The sequence below is a fragment of the Rhineura floridana genome, chromosome 1, assembly GCF_030035675.1.
Source record: "Rhineura floridana isolate rRhiFlo1 chromosome 1, rRhiFlo1.hap2, whole genome shotgun sequence".
In the NCBI taxonomy this organism is placed as follows: domain Eukaryota; kingdom Metazoa; phylum Chordata; class Lepidosauria; order Squamata; family Rhineuridae; genus Rhineura; species Rhineura floridana.
The window spans coordinates 51,706,262-51,726,743 of NC_084480.1; the positions used below are offsets into that span (position 1 = coordinate 51,706,262).

Here is a 20,482-nt window from a genome sequence, read left to right on the forward strand (position 1 = left end):
ACTGAATTTAGTCCTGCAGTCTGCACCTCTCTATCACCTTCCACAACAGCTGATCTGGATTGGATTATAGCATTCTTTAAAGAGCTGCACACATGCCTTGGGATGAAAAGCAGAATCATCCATACTCATTTACACACACTATTTGCGTGGATCAGATTATATATGCATATCACAGAGACAGAGGAAGGAAAGAGTAAAGCGTATAAAAATTTGTATTTAATTATAATGCTACTTACAAAAGAGGCATTTTCATCAGGGTAGATCAGGAATCCTGCACATGGGATTTCACATCTGCAGTAATTCTCAGAAGGTGGAACAGATCTCAAGGCAACTGACCTCACAGCTATTATGTAAGGTTCTCTAAATTTAATAAGAGTAATGTTATCAACAAAGCACAACAAAAATCTAAGCTGCCAAAATGCTGTTTTTCGGTGTGTGTGTTTTTTTAACTTTTGAAGCTGACATATTTAGAGCTACTGTATTGGTCACCAGCCATTATTACTCAATTTTGGGTTTTGGGGTTTTTTTTTGCAGGGGGAGGATTGTTAAATTAAAACCTCAAGTCATGATTGCACCAAATTAGAACTTGTCATTGTATTTCTTTGTTTATGAAGTGCACAATATAAAATGAAAAAGTGGGCATATGCAACTATTTGTGGTGAGTGGATGGGGTTGGGGAGAAGACTCTTTCCCTCTCCCCCTTTACCCTTGCAGAGTTTTTCTTCTCTCTGCAACTACGTGCCTTCCACAGCAGGGCCATTGGTGAACTGGTTCCCAGATGTGCCTAGCTGCTGCTGCTGTTGCCACAAAAGACATTTAAGCTTGCAGATTAGCGGCAAGAAATCTCTCTGTAAACTATCGCCATGGACTGATCCACCCAATAGTGGGATTTCTCTTTCAGGAGACACTCCCTGTCACATAGAAAGTGGGACCAAAGAGATAAAAAGCATTCATAAGAACTGTTAATCGTGGGAAAGGCTTTTTGTACACGCTGTGCTAGCAAGCCCTGACAAGGAGCTGATGGTCCACTCGACAACATTGTGATGTCAGGCAACTGACCCTGCCTACCTGTCAAGCTTTACCCATGGGGATGGGGAGATAAGAATCCAAATCCAATTCCCCACTCCTGGTGTAGTGGGTGCTGCACAAGTGTCCTTCCACTCATGCACCTTTGTCCATGTGTGACTTTCTAATGTAATAGGTTTTACTTTGCTGTTCCGTTACACCTAGAGATGCTGAGTAATCAACAATTCCCACATTTTTACATCAATAATTTCATTCAAATTCTCACAGAATGTAATTATTGGGAGTGTGGGTTCTGTTGCTTTATAATAAAAAGTTACAAATTTAAGTGGTTGTGTTTTCACTACTTACCCAGTCTGGTAGGGTTTTCTTTGAGACACTAGAATTAAAAAATCATTGGGCTTATTTCCATTATCTGGTAGGGATGTAATGTGGTATATCTTGTCATCTTCAGTCACAATCTGGATAACCTCACAAGTTCTGCAAGTATATGAGTCATACAGAAATAGGGTTTGGTACTTGAAGTAAAGCCAAGTCAAAGGACATGTTCTTTATCATCTAAATTGTGACTGGAGATGTGGTTTCTTTTCAGATTAAATAATTGTTTAGCTAGGCTGTAGTACTTTTTCCTGCTACTCATGACTTCATTTTTTCCCCATGTAAACAATTAGACCAAGAGAATGGCAAAATGGAGCAAAAGGTGAAGAGTGATTTCTTACTACAAATCCAGCTTAAACAAACCTGCTCCTATTAAAATGTGCCTAACTAGCTCTGCCTCAGTGACTCTCTTCTTCTGCCTTTGCTCTGCTTTTAAATGCCTTCCTGATAGCACTCTTAAAGGTAAAAATAAAATAATTAATACAATAAAATAAAAGAAGTCCAGTACCTTATATCAATTATCCTAGGTAACAGTCCATATTTTCCATTTCAGCCCGACTAATTACACAATTCTTCACCTGTTTATTTGGAAGTAAGTCCCACTGTGTTCAGTGGGGCTTATTCTCTAATGAAGGGTGTTTAGGACAGCAGCCCAAGTTATTCCTCAGCATTTTACACGGAGCAAAATTGGAATAAATTAATGATAATCATTTTTAAACCTTAAGATGTAGTATATATTTGGGCCATTTCAACACTTTCACAGCTGATGAGCCCAAAAAGAAAAAGAGCACAACTTTGCAGAACTATTTCCTTGCTTAATTAATGTAGCTTTAGATATTTGCTAATGCACCTTTTTCTTTTAAGACTTCGACTGATATTCAGTTGGGTAGCCCACTCACACAACAGCCATTCCACTGGCAAGAACCTCATTCATAGCACAGTGCAACAGCCAGATCCAATGGGTGTCTTGTGCTTGCAAAAGATGCTGTGCAACACCTAGTGCAACTCGTATTAGTATTGTACTGAGTGACAGTTAAGTTTGTGCACTACCACGTTTGCTACTGGTTGCACAACAGCAGCTTGCCAACTTCTTGTGCTAATGTTATGTTGGCTCTCATCCAGTGATACTTGTTGCCAAACTTTATAAGCCAAAATAAAACAGGGTTGTATCCAACGTAGCACTAAGTCATGGCTTAGCTCAGCATGGCAACAAAATGATCAGGAAAGAGCAAAGTGGTGTATAAGAGCTACAGCTGACAGATAGTAATTTCCCTTTTTATGCTTTTGGTTGGTCCATTCCCTTCACCAGAATATTTATTTCCCCAGTTCAGTGTATGTTTTACTCAATGCTCCCTCACTGCAGTACTGAATATTACGGAAATAAATTTGACAGCTCACTTTGGTCAGTCATTCAATGAAGGCAGCATCTACTTAAACCAGATCATGAGAGTGGATATAAACTTAAAAATAAAAAATTATGCTTACGAATAGTGTTTAGCCCAGTGCACAAGATGTGTGAAGTCAGATAAGAGAGAAAATGCTAGTGTTGAAGGTATCCGTACTTGCATTTCAACCTTGATTGACAAAGCATCTGTCTCTTCTAGAGTGAACGTTTTTATCTAAAAAATAATTGTATTTTTTAAAAGAATATATATATTGAACTATGAATTCAAATTAACAACTTTAGTGGGTCCTTTAGGTTTTAAAAAGAAATCCTCAAGGAAATGTGGATCACAATTTTAAAAAGTATCAGCCGTACAATATTACAAAAGACTCCACAGTTTCTACTAAAATCCAGTGGTGATCAATTCACTGCTCTACTATGCTTCCCCACAGCCAGGGTTGCGATCGGTCTGCCCACTAAGTTTCAGTGATAAACAGAGTGGATAGAGCTGGAGATACAACGAATAGGAGAGGACTCACGTAAGAGGAAGAGATAAATAGAACTTAGGAGAGATGACATTAGATTTGATCTATCAGTTTGCCCTAGGTGGAAGAGTATAATTGTGGTAGGAATATTGATAACAATGGGTCTAGATATAATAATATGGAACAGTAACTTCAGAATCACCTTTCCCCATATGAATCAGTCTGATACTTGAGATGCCTGCTCAGTATCCCCCAGACATCTGAAATGGGGGGGGGGGGTAGGCACGACAGTCAAGACCTTTCATCTTGGGTAGGCAACATATCTGCCAAAGGAAGCCTGCCTGGCCCCATCACTGTTCACAAGCAATTAAGATGTTCTTTTAGCAACAGTTTTTTTCAGGTGCTGCTTTTTAATAAGAATTATGACTGCTGGTTTCATTTATAAATGTTTTCAATGTTTGATATATTACTTTAATTTCTTGTTTGCTGCCTTTATTTTTGTATAGATGTAGGAAATGTTGAAAATAAATAAATAAAAGCTACAGGTTATTCATTTATTTGCAAACTGTCACTTGTGATCAGTTCATAAGTACTATAATATGTATCTATCCCATCAGAAGTCATTTACCCCAAAGCACAGATCATTTCAGGCTAGTTTTACTAGTACATTGTCCAGTAAATTGAGAATGGAAAGCATATTTGTATCATGTCCCAGTACAGTAAGATCTTTTAGACTATAGTGTCATTAATTCTATGTCAGATATTGTCCTCTACATTTTTGCAATTTAGAAGATGCAGTGTTAAGGTATTTTCTAAAACTATTAACATTATTTGTAAACTCCTGTTTGAAGACAAAGTATATATTTTAAGTAACTCCTCCTCCCCTTCTGTAACAGCCTTGTAAAGTTGTTAGTATGGATTATGTGGCTGTCCATGTGATGGTATTTTGTCTCCTGATTTTTCATTCTATTTCAGGTCAGTTAAGAAAGAAACACACATTCATACTAATTCTTTTAGAAGGGTAGGAAAACATATGTGTGACTCTTGTACAATTTAGTACTTGCATGGTCTAGAGTGCTGGTTATTATCTCCCATCCAGGCTTTGCTGTCAAAACAGTCAGTGCTGTAACATTGCTTTTGATTATGTATGCCTGAAACAAAAAGCAAAACAGTAACCAATGAGGGAAAATGTATGGGGTTAGATTAGGGGAAGGGCTGTAACTCAGTGGTAGAGCATCCGCTTTGCACGCACAAGGTTCCAGGTTCAGTTCCTGGCATCTCCTGGTAGGCTGGGAGATACCCAGTCTGGAACCCTAGAGAGCCCCTGCCAGTCAGTGTAAACAATATTGAGCTAGATAGACCAATGGTCTGACTCCATACCAAGTAGTTTGTTATGTTCCTATGTTCTTTAATTTCTGGAATTTAGTAACACATGTTTGCAAAACAGTGGTTTTTCTTTTCCTCTTTAGAAAAAGACACATGTCCGAATTGAACTCTTTCAATAGTGGGAGTTAGATTATACCTCTCAGATCAAGATAATTCTGTTTAAAAGCAGACTAATCTGTGTTTCACTGATGAATTAAACTGGGGTGAACAAACTACAGCCCTTGGGCTTAATTCATATAGGTGGCAAGAAAAGAAAAATGGGGGGAGGGAGGGAGGGGATGTGGTGGGAGAAAAGGGAGTGGCAGAAAGAGAAAAGTGGTGGCCCCTCCCAATGCCGGTGTATGGTATCTGACAGATTACTCCTGAGGGTCTGCAACATATGACCAATACATATATGATGATCCATGTGCAGAAACAGGTTTATGAACATGGATGTGTCATAGAAGAAACACAAAAGGGCAGAAGTGATGACCCAAAGTCCATATCAACTATCAGTGGTGCAGTCTTGGTTGCCTGCACAGTGCAAACATCACTTCCTGAGTGGACTATGTACTATGTATTTAGAGCACTATGATACTACTTAACAGTCATGGCTTCCCACAAAGTATCCTGGTGATTGTATTTTGTTACGGGTGCTGAGATGTACAATTCCGAGAATGGTTTAACAATCAATCCCTCTTCCCAGGCAATTCTGGAAATAGCTCTGTGAGGGGTACAGGGGTCTCCTAACAACTCTCAGTACCCTTAATAAACTATGGTTTCCAGGATTCTTTGGGAGAACCCATGACTGTTTAAAGTGGCATCACAGTGCTTTAAATATACAGTGCAGATGTGGCCTAACTGTTGCACGTAAGGCATGGTAAGAGCTGCCTAGAGAGGGGCTTGGATTCAAACATTAACTTGCCCAACAATACATAGAGGAAGAAAGTTAGCAAAAGATGGAAAATAGGCTAGGAAGCACAGCAGATGCTCCTGGGGCTGTGGTGTCTCTTGGCACCTCAGAAAAACTAAAGATAAAGGCATCATCACTAGCCTAAGACCTGGCAGTCTTGATTCTGTCCGATAAAATCTTTGTATACCTCAAATGTGCAAACTCTTAAAATATTTTTCCTATTATCAAATTGGTCAATTTATATCTTCTAGGAAGGATAAAATGATCTAGTTCAAGACATCACCTTCCTTGGCAGTGTCCACTAGATTCTATTGTTTCTTCCTTGCCACTTTAGGAGTAGGAATGACACCCGTCCTATAAAATATGCAACACAGACTGACTTGTTTAGCATCTCAATAGTACAATCCTATAAATATCTGCTCAGATGTAAATCCCATTGAGTTCAGGATTGCAGCCTTAATTTTCACAATTAGCAACACTAGCATATTGAGAAACTGATGGTTGTATTGGAGCAATATTTGAAGGACGCTATACACATAATTTATACCAAGTATTTCTCTTTTTTAGATGATGAAGCATTTAAAAAGCCAACATGCATGTAACTTACCTGTCTGTGCACAGCTAAGTAAAATTAATACAACAAAATTGTAGAAATGTTAGAAGTCATAGCTTTCTTTCTGTGGCTTGTTATAGGTAATATCCCAGGTATTTCCCTATAATTCTGATAATAACTAAATATCATGGGACAGTAGGCCAAAATAAAAATACAATATTTACACTAGATTTTTGACATTTGACTAAATGCCTGAATGCACATTATATACGCATACTTGCAAATGATATAGAAGTTACCTGATTGCCTCTGTCCAAGAAGTCAGGAGTGCAATTGTCTTCCTTCTTCAAAAGAACATATTTTCTGCAGTTCATGTGATGTGGAAAGAAGGCCAAAAGTAAGCCAAGGAAATCCCCAGACTTCTAAAAATTCCTCAAGATATATACAGTAAGTGACAAATTGACATAGCATTCAGCCTCTTTCAAATATGTTTCAACCTGCAAGTGCTCCATCACTAAGAAGTGCTTAATTCTCTTAACTTGCAACAGTCATGGCTAGGATTGCCAGGTCCTTGCATGGAGATTTCCAGGGACATCCAGGGTGTGGAGGGCAGAGGGGATGGGGCCAGGTTCACATCTACTAGTCCCATCCTTGACCTTGTGATGGTTGGCTCTTCTGCATATGCATAGGCTCCATAAATACAATCTGTTTCTGGCAAAAATATCTAGAGTTGTATTCAACTAAGTTATACACAGAATAAACCCACTGGAATTAATGAACCCAAGCTAGTAAAGTACATTAATATAAATGGAATATGGTTATTATTATTATTTACATTTATATCCCGCCTTTTTCATGATAGAAACCCAAGGTGGTTTACATATGGTTCCCAGGCAGTCTTCCATCCAGGCACTGACCAGACCTGACCCTGCTTAGCTTCAGCAGGGTGCTGGCTTCATGTGCCTTCAGACTATAGCCTGGGACCATCAACATGGTTGATGTTGGATACAATCCCTAGATATTAGTTGTTTACACAGGGTTTCATATTCTGTAAAGCACTGGGACAGGATGCAGACACTTCCCACTTCTTCACCAAAGTTGATAAAAAACATGTCATGGGACCTGAATGTCTGGGAAAGCTAGGAGCTGCTGCAAAATCCTTAAAGCACCCCCCCACCGCCATTACAATCCCATATGGAGGAGTAGGGTCCTTAATTTATTAGTTGAAGCTGGATTTATACCACACTACTGTATATTTCTATTGATATTTCATGAACCAAATATGATCAGTTCTACAACCGTAGCTAAGAAATAACGTCAGTTGTATTGTTAATGCCATTTTAAACATTTATGTTATCGTTGAGGCTTCTCTACCTGGCTAATCGAATTTTCTTCCGTGCAATAGCTCCATGGTATCTCCTTAAACCATCCTTCACAATGAGCAAAGCAAGAAAAAAAAACAATTAGTTAAAAAAATTGTGCAGTTTTTAGAATAAAAATTGCCAACTTTTAGAATAACCGACAGACTATATTTTCAATTTTTTTTAAAGAGCACAACACAGACTGATGATACAAGATAAAGCCAGCACTTTACACAAATGGTGTATATTAACTACAAAGCTGCCTGAAAAGCATAACTCTGGTTTGTCCTAGGGTCACAAAACAGTTAAGAGTTTAGCTGAGTATAGCTTGTTCAGCATTCTGTGCAGTGTGTGTGTATGGTTTCCTTGAGAGAAAGCAAATTTTTACCTTGCTTTGAATCACTGAGACTTTAGACTTGTTTTAAAATAAGGAATATACTTTATTAAAAGAAATGCATACTTGATAGAAAGGCTCTAGGTCCAGCTATCTAAGTTGGAAGTGCAATGGCCAGGCTTGATCATTGCCCCCATGCTAGAGGAGAGACACAAAAGGAAGATCGGCTCTCTCTCAGCTGGTCTAAGGAAGTAAGGAAGGAAGGAGAGGCTGGAAGTGAGGATACGTGCGGATATGGAGGCCAAGCCGGGCGGCGGCAGCCTGGGCCGAGCCATGTGCATCGTGATGGGTGCCTCGCAGGGCTTGGGCCGGAGCCTGGTGCACCTGCTGGCCCCGCGGCTGGCGGCTGGCGCCCGGCTCGGCCCTGCTGCTAGTGGCGCGCTCGGCCGGCGCCCTGGGCAAGCTGGAGGGCAAGTTGCGTGCTGCCTGCCCGGTGCTGCGCGTGCAGGGCCTGCCTGCTGACCTGGCCTCGGACAAGGGGCTGCAGCGCGTGCTCCAGGCTGGGTGGGCGCTCCGCGGCGGAGCTGGCTGGCTCAAGCGGCTCCTGCTCATCAACAACGCTGGAAACCTGGTGCAACGGCTCCATCTTCGGCATGCACAACTCCATCGGGATGCTCTACGTCTTGCTGCAGGAGGACGTGGGGGGGCGAAAAAGACCCTGCACTCCAGTTCAATACAGCTATTCCGGCGCTTGTCTCCTCTCAGGGGCTGCTCGCTTTTTGTCCACGGATGCTGCTGTGGCCCAAGATGCAGGAAGGCTGCGGCGAGGAAAGGCCTCCAGCGGCTTCTTGCTCTCCCTCCCCCCCCCTATCGGGCTCCACCTTTGGGACCCTCGCAAGGTGAACTGGCAGCTCCAGGGCCAGAACTTCCACCGGCTGAGAGGGCCACGCCACTCCCAGAACTATGGGGATAGGACTATGACAGAGAGAGTGTGGCTAGCCTTGCAAAGTAGCCCAATGTCTATAACACCTATTTTGCCAAAGTGAGGGGGGAGGTAGTTTGTGTTAACTTTGAATTGTATTACAAATTGTATTGTTTTTATTGTTTATTGATGTATTATTGATGTTTTATTGATATTTTATTGATGTTTTATTAGTGTATTTTTATATTTTTTGTAAGCTGCCTTGAGGGCCTTTTGGCCGGAAGGCGGGGTAGAAATATTAAAATCAATCAATCAATCAATCAGTTCCCTCAGAGTATCAGTTTACAATGGAAGGAAGACAGGAAGAGGAATACAGGTAAGGATAGGCAGCCTAACCATCTGGAGAACCCTCTCCCTATATCCCCTTAGGAATGCAAAGAGAATCAAATAGGAGTTGCTCTTGCCACACTTCCAACAAGGAGGCCTTTCACGTGAGAATGATGGAGTACTTCAGTCCTTGGTCATGGTGATTTAATAACCTTCCAGGTAAAATATGAATCTAAAGCACTTTAGAATCTGTGCCCCAAATGGGAGGAATATGAAAATAAAATAAAATATAAATTGTCTTACAATATTGTTTAAATCTTCACTTACTCTGCTAGTCTATCAATTTTATAACTACAAGATTAAATTAACAATCTGATAATCTTGTTTCTGCCTGTCTCTGTATACAATTGTTCTCTTCCTATTAAAAAGAAATAGCTAACCTTTGTAGTGTATCTGACTCTGGGGAAGGTAAGAAGCTCTCCGTGTTTATTTACAGCATTAAAAATTAGAAAGGCACTGTTAATATGACGTGCTTGGCCATTGGCCCATTCCTCACAGTTGAAGGCCTCAACACGAACTCCAACCTCAATACTGAAAAAGAAGAGCTTTCAGTGAATAACAGTGTGACAGATGAAGCACTGCATTACACTGTTATAGAGAGAAGTTATATGTTATTTGAAAAAAGAAGGAAATTGTTTAAACTGCAATCCCATACACTTTCATTTAGGAGTAAGCACTATTGAGCTAAAGAGAATTTATTTCTGAGCAGACATGCATAGGGTGTAACCCTATGTATAGTTATTTCGGAGTCAGACTCAATGAACCTAAATAGGACTGCACTGCAAGTCTATAGTATTGCCACTATGTGTATATGTATTATATAGTCACGACAGTGGCTGTATACTATACCCAGCATGGATTTTTCTCATTCCGCAATGTTAAATTGAAAATACCCCCCATGCCATCCTGCTGCTTCCCATAAGATCATTTCAAAACAAAACCTTACAAGACTTATAGTCCTGAACTCAGAAACGCTTGCTTAACAACTCCCTAAGTTCAAAGTATAAAACAAGAGAAAAAAAATCCAGACCCCTGTTGGACTTTTTTGTCAGTGGTCTCATAATCTGTTGAAATTAATTAAAAATCAGCCATGTTCACAGAGTACCTGTAATCCTATTACTGACCTTGCCCCATATTCTGACCTTCATATTTTGCAGTTTAAATGTTTAAAAAATGCATGGTTGATTTTTAATTAATTTAAGCAATTTAACATTGAAGTCTATTATAGTGTTGGGCATGGTCAGTAAGAACCAACTGTCAGTGTTTTAAAAGCCACACTCACAGCTGTTTGGCTTGGCTAATCAGGTGGCCACACCCAGGCCAGACTTGTATTTCACTTCAGAAGGTCATGGCTTTCCCCAAAGAATCCTGGGAAGTGTGATTTGTGACGGGTGCTGAGAGTTGTTAGGATACTCCTATCTCCTGACAGAGCTCCAGTGGCCAGAATGATTTAACAGTCAGCCCCTCTTCTGGGGATTGTCTCTCTGTGAGGGGAATAGGGCCTGTCCTAGCAACTCACAGCACCCTTCACAAACTACACTTCCCAGGATTGTTGGGGGGAAACCATGACTGTCTAGAGTTGCCAGGTCAGAAGGATCCCAAACCCTGAGATTTCAGGGGTGTGCCTAGTGATGTCATAGGGGGTGTGCCCTAGTGATGCCATTAAGCATGATACAATAGGCATCAACCACAGTTGCTTGGAGCATTCCACTCAAAAAGATTTCTCTGATTGGAAATTAAGATCCAGGTCCAGCTGAAGTGATGGGATCATTCCTTCTCACCTGCTTAGAGAGCCTAGGTAAGAAAACATTTAATCTAGCCTACTTGTTTCTGGCAAGAAGGGGTTAAGTGCCCTCAGGCCAGGCCAATCACCAGAAGGCCATTGTAGGAAGAAAGTCTAGTGCTGTGGAGATGTTAGATGGGAGCACTCAGGAGGAAAGATGGATGCCCCTGAAGACGGCAATTCTAAACACACTAAGGGACTAAGCTTCATAGAACTCAACAGGCTTAATTCTGAGTACATAGTGTTAGGATTGTGCTGTTGATAAGGCTTGACTAGGGATTCTCTGCAATGATATCCATATGAAAGCAGGGTTGGCAACCCCCTGCCTGGAATGCCCTGCTTGCCTTTTAACGTGGCTGCTCCAAACGTCTTTACAGACTTGACCCTTCACTGCAGAGAGAGGTTTGAGAAATGAGTAAGGGTTAAGAAGATTCTCTACTCTTTCCTGCCTACTTTGTGAGCTGCTATAAACTCACTTTGACAGTCAACCCAATTCCAGTGAGTAATAATTGACAGAGAAAAAGCACACATGGTTTGGTCTACCTTTACAGGAAGTAGACTGGGAACAGCAGCAATTGAAGCCACACTTCCTAGTATGTAAATTCTCTTTTACCACTACTGGGGAAAAAACAAACGATCATGCAAATAACATGCATCATCAGTGGATTTAAGGGGGTTGAGCCAACCACATGGAACCACTGTTGTTGCTTCTATGGATATAAGGGAGTAAGGTCAGAGGTAAACAAAGCAAATAGAAAAAGAAAAGACAGTGATAATTTCCTAAATGTAATACCATACCAACCACAAAATTCCTATGAGTAAGGCAGAAAACTCAGCATCCCACAACCAGTCAGGTTTCCTAATCAAAACTAAAAAAAATCCTGGCAGCCAGTCATCCAAGGTCACAGAAATCCCCATGCAGCACAACCTGACCTGGGGGCTGCAGTTAGTGCAGAATGCTGCAGCAAGATTGCTGACATTAATGAGACCCTATCAGCACTTAATACCTCTGCTCTGACATCTGCACTGGTTGCTGATTTGCTACCAGGACAAGTTCAAGGTTTGCTTTCCATGATAGGGGTTCCACATAGTACTTGTTCTGCTCTTGTAAGAAGGTGTGGCAGCACCTATACTTTGGAACTCCCTTCCTATTGGCATTAGGCAGGCATCTTCATTGTACTCATTTTGGCACCTGCTAAAAACATTTTTGTTTAGCCTACCCAGGCATGTAAAGGCTTCCTCCATGGCGCAGAGTGGTAAGCGGTGGTAACGCAGCCGAAGCTCTGCTCATGGCCGGAGTTCAATTCCAATGAAAGGAGGAAGTCAAATCTCCGGTAAAAGGGGTCGAGGTCCATTCAGGCTTCCATCCATCCGTGGTCAGTAAAATGAGTACCCGGCATATGCTGGGGGGGTAAAGAAAGGCCGGGGACGGAACTGGCAATCCCACCCCATATATATGGTCTGCCTAGTAAATGTCACAAGACATCACCCTAAGAGTCAGAAACGACTCGCACAAGTGCGGGGACACCTTTACCTTTACCCAGGCATGTAATAGCTGGTATAGCACAGTGGGGAGGAGAGCCTGGCTGGCAGTCCAGAGTCTGTGAGTTCAAATCCCTGCTCGTGTCTCCTGGGTGTCAAGGGCCAGCTAAAGATCACCCCCACATTGAGTGGCTCAGGGGTTACATGCCCTGCCACCTGTGCAGCCGTGGGCAATCTGCATAGTCCCAAGGAGCCCAGTTGCCCCCCCAGCTGGCAGTTGAGAACAAGGAAGGGGCTGGCTTGTGCAGCTGTGGCAAGTTGAGCAGGCCCTAGCGAGCTGGGGACGACTAGCCTCAGAATACTGCTTACCATGAAAACCCTATTCATGGGGTAGCCATAAGTCAGGATTGACTTGCAGGCAATCCATTTCCATTTCACCCAGGCATGTAGAAGCTATTATGTTTTCTATCTGTTTTTAACTCATTGTTGGTTTTATTATTTTGAATGTTTTTAAATACTGTCTTTAACTGTTTTTGCCAATCATTTTATTGTTTTAATTGCTTCTATAAACAACTCTGAGGGTTTTTTTTTTACAATAAAGCAGTATATAAATGTTGTAAATAAAATACATAAATAAATTTCAGAGTCACTGTGGCCCTTGGGCCTCCTTCCTCTTTTATACCGAGTCAGGCCATTTGGTACCATCTAGCTCAGTAATGATAACATGGACTAGCATTGGCTGTCCAGGATTCCAGGCCATAGTCTTTCGCAGAGATTGAATTTTGGACCTTTGCATGCAACACAGCCCTGTTTAAAAAGTATATTTTAAAATTGTTCTTTTCAATTCACTAATGAATGCACAACATACTAGGGCAGATCCACACCATGCATTTAAAGCACATTCAAGATACATTTGAAGCACATGAATCCCACCACAGAATCCTGGGAATGGTGGTTTGTTAAGGGTGGTGGGAACTATAACTGTGAGGGGGAAACTACACTTCCTAGCATTCTTTGGGGGAAGTTATGCACTTTAAATGTGAGTTGGATGTGCTTTAAATGTATTATGTAGATCTGCATGAACTTTGCCTGCATATAAATTTAATTAAATTTTAAAATGGAAATAAGCCCCAAAGTTTAGTGGGTGACCATGGGCTACGCACCATCTCCTAGCCAAATCTGCCTCTCAGGGTGAAAACAATAGAGGGGAACTATGACCACCCCAAGGAAGAAGGGCATACTAAAAATGTAGAGGAAATAATAAACTGTAAATAATAATTTACAACCATAGTGTGAAATAAGATACATATCCAGACATAGTATGAAGAATTTTTTATAGAAGCATGACTGTCAAATATGTTTATATTTACACAACCTGTAAAGATATTTATAGTGCAATCCTATGCATGTTTACTCAGAAGCAATTCCCAATGTATTCAATGGGGCTTACCCAGACAGGGAAGCATGCACAGAACTGCAATTCTGTGATAAGGAACTTCACTCACCCAATCCAATCATTAAGCTGTTTTGCTACTGTTTTATACCTGTTTTATGGTTGTTGAATTTTAAATGGCTTTATTTCTTGTTGTGAGCTGCCTTGGTTTCCAACCTTACCCCATAGGGCTGTTGGAAATATTCCATATACACACACACTGGAAATGTAAAAATACATACACCCCATATAATAGGGGTATATAATTGTCAAAACCAGTTGGCCATTGCAGAACAATTTTTTTAAAAATTAGTTAGTTTCCTGCCAAATAAAAACAGTGATACCTAAGTAAGCCCTGCATAATTGCTTTAAAAAAAGGATTGGAGGGGGAAAGAAGGATTTACAATCCTTTTCTATGTTCCCTCAAAAGTCCCATTGATTTTCAGCACAATCCTAACCATGACTACTCAAAAGTAAGTCCTACTGAATTCAATGGGGTTAGCTCCCAAGTGTGTGGAATTAGCATTGCAGCTTTACTCCCAGAAATGCTTCATATTGGGAACGTTTTCAAAACAGGTTATGAATAAGACAAAAAAACTGCCCTCTTCAACAGTCCAGTAAAATTTAAACTTGTCTGACTCCTTAATTAGAAAAGTATAACACTGCAGCATGTACACTTTTTAAAACTTCTGTTCAAAAATAATTTGAAAGATAAAATGTATAATATGCCATTTTTGCAAGTAAGTACACTTACTGCTTGTACACTTTTATGCCTACTAAGATCCTGCTGTGATCTTCTATTATAGTGCAATCCTATGCATGTTTACTCAGAAGCAAGTTCCAATCCTGTACAGAGAAAATATTCTTTATACTGCTGAAAGCTATGTATTTACTGAATTCTTGACATAAGACAAGCAGGAAAAAGAAACTGTTCTCAGAACTTGAAATGGGGTTTAGGTATTGGCTGGGGTTTGAGTGTCAACATATCTTGTCAATCACAACCCTGACTTCACTTATTGGCTAAAAACCTGAAAGGGCAGAGATTAGAGTAGCCAATACTAACAGAAGTTGTGGGGGGGGCTGACATTTTGGTTTATATCTTTTGAACCAGACCACTTAGAAACTTACTTTTTTTTAGAATGAAAGCTAAAAGTCCAGAGATTAAGGTGACTCAGATGGAGACCCGGAGCGGACCCCCAAAAACCAGAGTCTCCGCGTGAAAACTAGAGACCTGGCAACCCTAGTCTAACATGAAATAAAAGTCTGGTGTGGATGTGGCCAGGAACAGCTTTGGTTTAAATTTGGGTGGGAAACTACATGTGCTTGCTGTAGAATAAAAAGGTGAGAGAAACCCTAAAATAAAATGATACTGTTCATAATGTTTTCCTATTGGAAAGGAAAGGGGATTCCCGCTACCCAGTGCCCGCCCATCCAATCTCCTCAACTCCCCTTCCCCTTCCCACTCCCCTCCCCTTTCCTCCCTCCCCCATCCTTCTCTTCTCTCCCCCCTAACCCTCCTCCCCTTTCACCTTTTGTACGCATGATTGCACGGGAGTAAATCCCATTGAACTTAAAAAGCATGCAAATGATCAGACCTGCCCTCCTCTCCTCCTCCCCCTCCCTCTCCTCCTCCTCCCCCATGGCCAGTTTCACCTATCCTAAGCATGATAGCATGGGAGTAAATCTTACTGAACTCAATAAGCATGCAAATGATCAAACCTGCCCTCCTCCCCTCTGCCTTTCCTCCTCCCCTACCCCTGCCCTTCTTCCTCCTCCCCTGCCCATTCCCCCTGTGGTCAGTTTCACCTATCCTAAGCATGATTGCAGGGGAGTAAATCCCATTGAACTCAATAAGCATGCAGATAATCAATCCATTCCCAGCAAACTTGCACAGGATCCCATTTATTACCTCCTAAATTAAAAAGCAGAGAAATTCACTAATAGCCAAAAACAACTTGCAGTTTAGGAACGTACCTATAGCCAACAGATATTTCTATCAAACTTTAAAAAGCAGGGAAATTGGGTGTCTATAGTGAATGCACCAGGGGAGCAAGAGACCTAACCTCCTCTCTGAGATATTGTACTGCCCTACAAATTTGTAAAAATGGAAACACAATTTGGGTTTGTCTTTCACAGTCCAGGATAGTCAGAATCAGGGCCAGTGCCAGAGGGTGGCCAGGTCCTTAGGGTGGGTGGGTAGCGCTCCCTTCCACAATCCATGGCAGTGTCAGCTCCTGACCCTGCCGCAGATTATAGAGAGGGAGCTCCCAGGCACCCCCCTACTACCGTGCAGGCCCGCAATGCCCACCTGCATGCGCCACCTACCTTTCCTTTGAAGTAAATGCTGGCCATGCTGCAGGCACATGCCTACCATCAACCAAGATGGTGTCTGAGGTTTCCCTATGGGGCTGATGCCCCTGCTGCCTTCTTAGTTGATGCGCGCACAGCATTTGCTTCAAGGGAAAGGTAGGTGGGGTGTGCAGGCAGGTACCAGGGCCCGTGGCAGGCTGGTGACCAAGGGCCCTGGCATGCCTGGTGCCGGCCCTGGTCAGAACAGTGAGTGCCATTATTCCACAGTTGTTTTTGGAGATTTCTTAGTGTAAATTTTGCAAAGTGTTGCTTTACTTCACATATTCACAGAAAGCAAAAGAAAATGATTTACTATAGGAAACTTCACTAAAATTGCAAAGTAAATCAAACATATTTAAAGTGACTATCTGAACTATATCAACAATCTTAATATTGTTGTTTCCTCCTTGTTAAAACAAGATCAGCACAGCACATGTCTTTTTTCTGCTCTTTGGGCTGATTGCAGGTGTTGCCACCATTCACCACATGCTCAGAGGCACGTTACCAAATTTTTCCAAGCTACATAGGAAGTGGATTGGACTGTGAAAGACCAACCCAAATAGTGTTTGCATTTTGACCAATTTGTACGGCAGTACAGTATCTCAAAGAGGAGGTCAGGTCTCCTGCTCCCCTGGTGCATTCACTATAGCTGCCCAATTTCCCTACTTTTTAAAGTTTGATAGAAATATTTATGGGCTATAGGTAAGCTCTTAAACCGCAAGTTTTTTTTGCTTGTTAGTGAATATAGCACTAAGTACTATATTAACTAATTATATCAGTACACAGCAATATATTTCATTTGGATGAGTTTTTTAAAGCTGTGATTAAGGCAATGAAATAAAATATGATATTGAAAGTAAAAAGACCTCAAATTACTGATTTTTCAATGAATTTTTTCCCAACCCAGATGAATAATTTATAATTAGATCAAGTGGAGTTGACTGCCTTGTGTAAATCCAGATAAACTTCAACCCACAATTGTACTTGGCATAAAGTTCTACATACGTACAAAAACAGCACAGAATTTGACATTGGTTGCAAATTTCAATTTCCTGTTGAACCTCTATAAAAAACACACCCAAATTCTAGTATTTATCCCAAGATAGTCTTGAATGTATGCAGACAAAGCCCAGTGAATCCTCAGAAGATATTGCAGTAGGTCTACAGTGATCTACATAGCTTTCTTCCTCTTTCTGTATTTAGCAAAACAGAATAAAATACGCAAAAATAAGCAAAATATCAACTGTGCCTAACAGCAGGTTAACTTTTTTTAAAAAAGTGCAGCATTCACATGGCTCTGCCCAAAACTTTGAAGTATGTAGCCAAATCCCTAAGCACCACCACCTCGACCATATCTCAAATGCTAAGGGTGGTTTATAGATTCTGAAATAAGCATACAACTTTGCAGCAGAACACAAGTACTGGTGAAAAGATGCAGAGGGGAGCAGAAAGAAGGCAATAGAACAACATATCATAATATCATGAAGACAGTGCTATATCCTGTTCTGTGATGGCTGTTTAGAGAGACTGATATTTCTTGATCTCTACAGTACATCAAATGTGAGTTAGGATCTCACACCAAGTGTATTGTGCCTATTACATTTCCTGCCTCGCACCATCCTATTCAGTGGTCAGATCTACTAATGTGCTAGGCTCTGTCACTACTAGGCTAGGACAGAAAATGGCACATAACAACTGGCCAATGGTAATATGCATAAATAATAAGGTACACATGTAGGTAACTACAGTCTCCAGCTGTTTTACAATAAATATAGAGATAATCTTTGTTTGAAGCTTTTAATGTATGTGTTCTAACCAAAAGAGAATCATTTCAATATATGTTTTAATTTTTATATTCTTACCGCAAACTGAAACATTTTGGACCACATAGTAGTGCACTGAGACAAGATTTTTACCTTTTGTTAAAAGTATTGTTAACTATAGCACTGAAGACCAGGCGGTCACCAACAGTTGAAGGGCCCCGGAATTTAAACATATCTACAGATTTCAACGTTGGATGCAGCTTACACAGGCGACTGAATTGAAAGAAAAAAGGACAGTGAAGTAAAACATATTATCATGATTTTTCTGTTCATATCAGTGCAACTGTGCAGTATTTCTACACAACAAACTAAGCCTACATAAAATAGAAATTCCAAGTTTAAAGCTAATTCGGTTTCAATAAAAGTTTTGAAATAAAAAGAGTATCTTCAGTCGGAGTTGAGAATTGTGGTTTCAATGTCCATATCTGTACAAAAAAAGTGAACTGTTTGGCTTAGCCCTTCCATGTATAAAAGTGCCATCTCTTCCCTAATTGTTTATTATTTAATTCATTTATGAATTGCTTCCCATGAGGCATCCTGAAGTGATTTGCAATAAAAGAACATACTAAATATTTACTTATAAAAACAGTTAAAATAATTGCATATATACAAACAATTAAAAAGCACAATTATAAATATAAAAACCATTTAAAACAACAACAGCACATACAAAAAATCAATTCAAATCCAAGACAGTCACTAGCAGGGATAAAGATTTCACAAGGCATGTTGAAAGAGGAATTTCTTTTACAGGCTCTGAAAAGAAAATAGAGAAATAGCCTGTCTGAGATACAATAAGAGTGGGAGGTACTGCATTGCGGTGGTTCCACTCCTACTTGGCAGGTCGCCTCCAGAAGGTGGTGCTTGGGGAACATTACTCGGCACCCTGGACTCTCCAGAATGGGGTTCCACAGGGGTCAGTTCTGTCCCCCATGCTGTTCAACATCTACATGAAACCGTTGGGTGCGGTCATCTGGAGCTTTGGAGTGCGTTGCCATCAGTATGCTGATGACATGCAGCTCTATTTCTCCTTTTCATATTCTTCAGGTGAGGCTGTCAATGTGCTGAACCGGTGCCTGGCTGCGACAATGGACTGGATGAGGGCTAATAAACTGAGGCTCAATCCAGACAAGACTGAGATGCTGCTAGTGGGTGGTTCTTCTGACCAGATGGTGGATGTCCAACCTGTTCTGGATGGGGTTGCACTCCCCCTGAAGGAGCAGGTTTGTAGCTTGGGGGTTCTCCTAGAACCATCTGTCACTTGAGGCTCAAGTAGCCTTGGTGGCACGGAGTGCCTTCTACCAACTTTGGTTGGTGGCCCAACTACGTCCCTATCTGGACAGGGATAACCTGGCTTCAGTTGTCCATGCTCTGGTAACCTCCAAGTTAGCTTACTGCAATAATACTCTTAGTTGCCTTTCAAAGCTGCCTTTGAAGACAGTTCGGAAACTGCAGCTTGTGCAAAATGCAGCAGCCAGATTGGTAACACGGACCAGACGGTTTGAACATATAAAACTGATTCTGGCCCGCTTGCATTGGCTGCCTGTATGTTTCCAAGCTCGATTCAAGGTGCTGGTTTTGACCTATAAAGCCTTACACGGCTTGGGACCACAATACCTGATGGAACGCCTCTCCCGATACAAACCCACCCGTACACTACGGTCAAGATCAAAGGCCTTCCTCCGGGTGCCTACTCCAAAGGAAGCTCGGAGGGTGGCAACAAGGGAGAGGGCCTTCTCAGTGGTGGCCCCCAAATTATGGAATGATGTAGCTGACGAGGTGTACCTGGCACCAACACTGTTATCTTTTCAGCGCCAGGTCAAGACTTTCCTCTTCTCCCAGACATTTTAGCATGAGTTTTAAATTGTTTTTATATTGTTTTAAATTTTAAAATTGTGTTTTAATGTTTTTGATTGCTGTAAACTGCCCAGAGAGCTTCGGCTATGGGGCGGTATACAAGTGCAATAAATAAATAAATAAATAAATAAGAGGGACTTCCAAAGGGTAGGTGTCACCACTCTAAAGGTCTGATTCCATGCGGAATGGACCTCCTAATCGAATGGTATCTGCAGGATGCCCTCTCATGCAGAATGCAGTGATTGGTTGGTATATAGGGGATTAGGTGATCTTTTAAGTATCCTGGTGCCAAGCAATATACCGCTTTGATCCTAGAACTTTGCACCTAGACTGGTAGCTAACTGGCAGCCAGTATGATTTTTTTCAGCAGTGATATGATGGTGATATTCCATCCCAGTGAGCAGTCAAGCTGCTGCATTTTGCACTAATCAAGATTACTTTCCTAATCAATTCAAAATTATTTGATGAGTGATTTTAATGGGGTGTTCTTTGTGGCTGCTCATATTTATAAAGACTTGCTAAAGGATGAGACAGAACATCATCTGACAATGCTGACTGTAAGCTGTTGTAACCTGGGGAAGGAGGGGAGAGACAGTTCTGAGGTGGGCTGGAGACCACCAAGGTTGCATGGCACGAATCAAAAAAGGAGGG

The 20,482-nt window shown here is 41.2% G+C and overlaps 1 protein-coding gene across 4 annotated transcripts in view; it reads right to left on the bottom strand.

The window, feature by feature from the left end:
* ACOT12 (acyl-CoA thioesterase 12) overlaps positions 1-20,482 on the bottom strand; it is a 39,881-nt gene that overhangs the window by 1,783 nt on the left and 17,616 nt on the right. For 2 of the 4 annotated variants that reach the window (XM_061621750.1, XM_061621743.1), the window contains exons 7-14: positions 18,068-18,187; positions 9,486-9,636; positions 7,476-7,531; positions 6,401-6,464; positions 4,335-4,421; positions 2,887-3,020; positions 1,375-1,503; positions 237-360 (exon numbers count right to left, since the gene is read on the bottom strand). In XM_061621750.1, the coding sequence (XP_061477734.1) occupies positions 237-360; positions 1,375-1,503; positions 2,887-3,020; positions 4,335-4,421; positions 6,401-6,464; positions 7,476-7,531; positions 9,486-9,636; positions 18,068-18,187 (865 nt within the window). The remainder of the gene's footprint in view (positions 1-236; positions 361-1,374; positions 1,504-2,886; positions 3,021-4,334; positions 4,422-6,400; positions 6,465-7,475; positions 7,532-9,485; positions 9,637-18,067; positions 18,188-20,482) is intronic. The other 2 variants (XM_061621766.1, XM_061621758.1) reach the window with 2 other exon arrangements.